This window comes from Oryza brachyantha, chromosome 6 (assembly GCF_000231095.2).
Source record: "Oryza brachyantha chromosome 6, ObraRS2, whole genome shotgun sequence".
In the NCBI taxonomy this organism is placed as follows: Eukaryota; Viridiplantae; Streptophyta; class Magnoliopsida; order Poales; family Poaceae; genus Oryza; species Oryza brachyantha.
In genome coordinates this window covers 3403672-3409705 of record NC_023168.2, presented here as the reverse complement: position 1 = coordinate 3409705, position 6034 = coordinate 3403672, and the positions used below count along the sequence as shown (strand labels likewise).

Genomic DNA, 6034 nt, shown 5'->3' with positions numbered 1-6034 from the left:
AATTTGAAGGGATAATATCGTCTTTTATTGTGATCTTTGTTGCCAAAAAAAAATGAAATTACAAAACACTACTAATCAATTAATTAACAAAGTACAAAAATACTCTTTTTAATCAATAGCTGGGATTTGTTCTACTAGGAGTATAATACTACCAGTAGAATGCACCGGACATAATCTCTTAATTGAATGGAGGAGGGAGCTTAGAGAGAAATATACATGACAGGAATTTGTACATCAACATACGTTTTGCGCCCAGCTTCAACGGAAAGTTTTATTGGCCATGCATATTGCAGGACTAGAACTAGGACTTGGATGCATTAGGAAATGTTGGGACGGTGAAAATGATGACCAGCGCTGACCCCTTGCCACCTAATGCTAGGGATCACCATTGTACATTACATTTTTCTATCAAGTTGGTATTCTAGTTTTCACCATTGATCTACTATTACATTCTTCTATCAAGTTGGTATTCTAGTTTTCACCATTGATCTACTGAGCTGCTGGTGAAGCCATTGAAGCCGGTTCTTTTGATTCTTTGCTATTCTTCCTCTCTTCTCTCTTCTTCTCTTGGCGTAGAGGAAGTATGTAGGGGAGTTGAATTCGTCAGGTTGGTCAGCTTCTGATGGATGGCTTCTAGTTTGGTTGGTCAGCTTCTGATGGATGGCTTCTAGTTTGATGTCAACGGCCTTCGGTTCTCCAAATGTGCTGCCATGAGACAACCTCATAAACCCTCCCAGTTTCTTGTTGATCACGCTATTAGTTTTTAGGTTTTTGTCACAAAGGAATCAAATGTGTCACATGTCCGGATGTCTCCTCTGTCCTTTTCTTTACATTCTAATAGGGGCTCAGGGTTTATCTCCTAATTAGTCTTTTAAATTATTTTTATTAGATAAAGATATGATGGTGCCAGCAATTAACCGATAAAACCAACCAACGAAAACTACTCATTAAGCTGTGAAATTGTTGAATGATTTTAACTTATGACATCCTAATTAAGAAACCAATGAAATTAGGCTCCTTATAAATTCGAATCATCACTTTGGCTCAGTAGTCATTACTTTAGCAGGAATCCTAGCTTATCAAGAATAAATGCACCAGATGCAATTAAAGCACAACCAACGATGTGTTCTTTGCATGTGGGGAAAGATGAGAGCTCAGGTACCTAAAGATATCAAAGGAACCAGGAGCTTAATTGATGGGAGGATAAGGTTCAGACATAAGAGTGATCATACAGTGCACTGGTTGATCTACCTGAAGCTTTTATCTGCTGATGGGAGTGAAATCCGATGAACAACAAAATTTCAGCAGTATATTGGAGAGTGATTCTCCAATCAAAATCACACAAAGAAAAAGTGCACACTTACAAGTTACAAAATCGTTGAACTATTGTAACTGATTGGGTCCTAAAATTTTGGCATGATCACCATTAGCTCGATCAGCAGTAACTACTTTGGCAGGACTTCTTATCAAGTGTGAACCATGTGGGTGCAGCACTGCAGCTATCTTGAAGAATCATGGCAGCAGATGCAGTTACATCGCTGTCTTCATATGTACTACTAGGACAAGAGTACAGAGATACGATCGAGGAACCAGCAGCTTATAATTAAGGAGATAGGTTCAGACTTTTCATAGAGATACATAACAATGCAACTGAACAGTCCATTTAGTTTCTCTAGTGCAGGGGTTGGCCTGAACCTAGTTAATCCATGGAAAAGAAAGCTGAGAAATACTGTCACGGTTGGCCTGAACCTAGTAACAACGAGGAGCCTCTCATATCAATCCATCTCACAACATTTTAATAGGTGCGACCAACTCAAATTGTTTTTTTTAATTTTTTTTAGAAGGAATCACTCTGGTAGCTCTCGATTCGATTCAAACATGTCATTGAAGGACTAGTCGACTTCCATAACACGAAATGAAGATATATAGCTGCTCCACTCGCTAGCCAAACCTTAGGGACCGTTTTTTTGGGTAAACATGTCTTTTTTTTTTAAACTGCTAAATGATATGTTTCGTAGACAAGATTTCTATATACAAGTTACTTTAAAAATTAAATAAATTTATGTTTCTTGTTATGCGTGCGACTAATCAGACAAAATCAACCACTAAAAAGAAATCAGCCAATTTGAATGAACTATAGAATATTATACAATCATGTCCACATCCCCTCCATTTTCAAAATAGAGGATGGAGAGTGAAAGTTAAACTCCAGCAAAGCATCCATCTGGTTGTCATCCATGTTAGAAGAGAAAAAAATCGTATTTAGATGTTCTCTCTTCATCCTTTAGAAAAATTATAGAGAATGTCATAGATAGATGATCTGTTGAAGTATAAAGAGATATGATGGATGAAACTATTTTAGATTATTATTTCAATGAAAATATATATGACCAAATTTAGATGAGTTGTTGAGATGCTCTTGGATTCTACAGCTTTAACAGACATTCATGTTTCAACTTTCTCAAGTCTCAATAGAGTTGATATATTCTAGTGCTCACGGTTTTTTGGGGAAAAATTGGGACGTTTGTTCATCCATCCTAGTGGGTAATTGATTGTCAAACGATATATTTACAAATAAAAAATAGGTTGCTAATAAAACTTTTATATATGTTTTCTTAGCGATGTAAAAGCCAAGCTTGAAAAATAAACTATGATGGAAAAGCCATAAAGTCAACTCCAAATTTAATGTTGAAAATTTAAATTCTAGCTTATAAACATAAGCAAAAGCAAAAAAAAATGAGGCTGATCATTTCAGGTAACTTACTTTTTAGTGTGCTCTAAATTCATAAGTCATGCTCACTTAAAAGTAAGTTACCAAAAATGATCAGGCTCATCTTTTCGCTTCTGCTTATGTTTATAAGTTAAATTTTAAAATTTCAACCTTAAATTTAGATTTGACTTTGAAGTTTTTCATTGAAGTTTATTTTTCAGCCTTTGTTTTTAGATCGCTAAAAACACATATAAAAAATTGTCAGAAATTGTTTTTTATTTGCAAATGTGTTGTTTTTTTTTTTCTCTCAAAAAGCCAAAGATGATCGCCAATATAAGAAAAAGTGGGAATTCAGAATAGGCATCACATGTAGAGTTCCTACGTGATGTGCCAAATTAATGTTTTGGTATCGTGTTACATGGTATAGGTTTCTGAACTGTGCAAGTTCAAGTTAACAAGCTAATGCAGGTGACATGGCAACTTGAAACTTTGAACATTGTTTGCATCCAAAAGACTGGGAATGGCTAGTCCACAAATAACCTAATAGCTAGCTGAGAACATGTCAAATTAATATTTTGAACATCGTTCCTCATCCAAAAGACTGAAGATGGATTGCAATCTCCAATTTAGGGCGGCCTAATTGACTGCAGCTGCAAAATTTAGTGAGCAAGTGAATGAGTTACTATCATTCCATCTAAGGGAAGTCCAAAACGAAAAAACTGACAACGGTATGATTAGTAAGAACTTTATGTGATCACATTACCAAAAAAGCATTTTCACAGTTCAGCTCATGAAGCTGTCATAAATTATCTTAGCCATAAAGAAGTCCAGCCTGAGGAGATTTAACTTTGGCAAGATTGAGAATACCTTGAGAGGTTTAGATAAACTAACTTTAATTTATGATCTTTATTCCTCAATTAGAATCATTATTAACACATTCAATTCTGAAGTCAGCTTTGAAATGGGAGAAAGGTTGAAGCTTTGCAGACAGTTCTAAACGCACTATATCTATTTAGCTTTCATTTTAGGATTCTTATGGTTGATTTTTGTAAAGCTGATTTGCCCATAATATTTACTAATACTCATTCATCCAAAAAAAAAATATGGCTATGAATCTGAACACGTGTGTTCCATAAGTTAGTTTTTTTGGATGGGGATGTATATTTCATCAATAGTAATGCCAGAGCAATATACCATTATGTATATTATTTATAATTTTAGTACCATGTAATTGTTAAAGCAATTGCCAAAGTGATGTAATCCTGATTGTGTCAATTGCCGAGCAACCTTTTGGGGAAAAAAAAGGGGAGTAATTGACTTCTACTAGTAGATACCATTAAACTATGGAGTACATTTTAACCACGAGATTCAATATATGCAAAAAAAATGACAAGAACAGGCACCTGTGCTCTAATCACAGACATTAGAAGCTTCGACATCAGCTGTCAGTTTCATAGTAGGAACTTGCTCTAATTATGTAAACCTGCACAATTTTGATATCAATATGAGTCATACGACATGGTTAGCACTAACATTGATTTCTCCTAGTTTTAGGCCTGATAAGAACCAATGCTTTCTGAAAAATATTCCAATACAAACAATGAATGTTTAAGAATTGGAACACATTCATTTCAATTATTTATGGTGATAACCTATTTTTGTTTTGGAAAAGTGAGTACTAACATATTTGTCACTCTCCTCTCAAGTAGTGTCGTGAGAGGGATTAAACGCACCTGGTAAAGAGTGCTAGAAAGTTAAAGCCTCTGTTTTTTCCCAATTAAGACCTCAATCAACCGACATGATTAGTTGGCTAAAAATCAACCTGAAACCATGCAAAGTCTTCCTATAGAATTCGTGCCATGCCGAACAACTCAAAACTGACCTTGAACTTTGTCCGCTGGATCAGTTGGAACACCAAACAATCTCCATCAACTAGCTTGTGAGCAATGGAAAACCCTCTCCACCCGCCACTCAGCCCCCTCTTGTTGGCAAGGTAGAGGGTGTCAAATTCATCATCAGCCTCATCAACCAAAACAATCCTCTCATCGCGCTTCGGGAGATACTTGCGGCTGAAATGCGTCGGGAGGCCCTTCCAATTTCACCCAACAAAACCCAAGAATCAGCTTCAATCTACATGATTTTTTTTGCCCAAGATAAATGCAAGAGGTGAGCTTACCAGCCAGAATCCTCCAGTGACATGAGACTGAAGCATGGGCTTGACGAAGATGGGGTGATCGGAGCCGAGCTCCTCTTCCAGCTCTTGGGCAGCGGTGATGGCGTGTTCCCTTTCCTCGTCGGTTGCGTACACTCGATTGGACAAGTATCTCCTCTTGCCGCCATAAGACCTGATGAAGAACAGCTCAAGAATCTCATAAACCATTCATGATATCAACACTGGATGGAGAAATTTTGTTTGAGAGGTGAGGGCCACGAATTCACAACCTCCTTATCTTCTTCCCGAAATCTTGGAACTCCTGAACACAAAATCCACCATCAAAGATGCAATCTTGGACGAGTTAATTCTTTAGTAAAGCGAGCAAAAAAAAAGGAATTATTTTTCAAACTTTCACACCACATTGCTCACGCACGTCTTGGTACTTGGGCCTCTCGGGTAGGCTGGCGACGCGGCCGGACCGCCGGAGCGGGACATCCTCGCCGGCGCCCGGCGTCGCACGCGCCTTCCTCTTCCGCTGCTTGGTCTGCACCGGAAAACAACCACCCAGATTAGGAAGAGAAGAACCCCCCAAACCACCAGAGAAACACAAAGCCAAGAGGAGCCTTGGAGGGGAAAAGACAGCGGAAAGAAAAACGAGGGAACGAATCGATCTCACCGGCGACGGCTTGGCGGCGGCTTCGCGGACGGCGGCGGAGAGGTGGTGCAGGCGCAGCTCCTCCAGCTTCCGCTTGTTCTCCTCCACCTGCCTCCTCCGCTGCTCCTCGTACGGCGTCGCCTCCGCCATTGGCTCCCCCCTTCCTGGCTTCTCGCAATCTCTCTCGCCGCTTTCTTTGGAGTTCGGAAGGTGAACTGAGCAGGGAGGGCAAGAGCAGATAAAAATTGAACCTTTGGGTGGCAGAGAGAGGTTTAGACGTGGACCCGGTCTATGGACCAGGAGGGGTTGTTTGCTCGTAGTGTTATACTATGGGTGTATGGACTAGGTGTATAGAGTATCAGAGAAGGAGCCGAAAGATTCAAACTTTCAAACAGACCACTTCCGCTTTCTCCTGGGAAGAATAAAAGAGGTCTTCCTTTATTTGTACTACTTGGTGGGGCCGCTTGTCAGTGAGACAGTGATTATATAGCCTACCCCGTTCTAAAATATTGAA

The 6034-nt window shown here is 39.0% G+C and overlaps 1 protein-coding gene across 1 annotated transcript; it reads right to left on the bottom strand.

Moving 5' to 3' along the window:
- Positions 1-3059: 3059 nt before the first annotated feature.
- Positions 3060-5745, bottom strand: LOC102705443 (B3 domain-containing protein Os06g0194400). The gene is made up of 7 exons (XM_006656668.2): positions 5542-5745; positions 5299-5409; positions 5153-5184; positions 4887-5055; positions 4593-4799; positions 4114-4193; positions 3060-3360 (listed from the first exon to the last, which is right to left on the bottom strand). Exons 1-6 carry the CDS (start codon positions 5668-5670, stop codon positions 4149-4151), a joined length of 693 nt encoding a protein of 230 aa, XP_006656731.1. The 5' UTR covers positions 5671-5745; the 3' UTR covers positions 3060-3360; positions 4114-4148.
- Between the last annotated feature and the right edge of the window lie 289 nt (positions 5746-6034).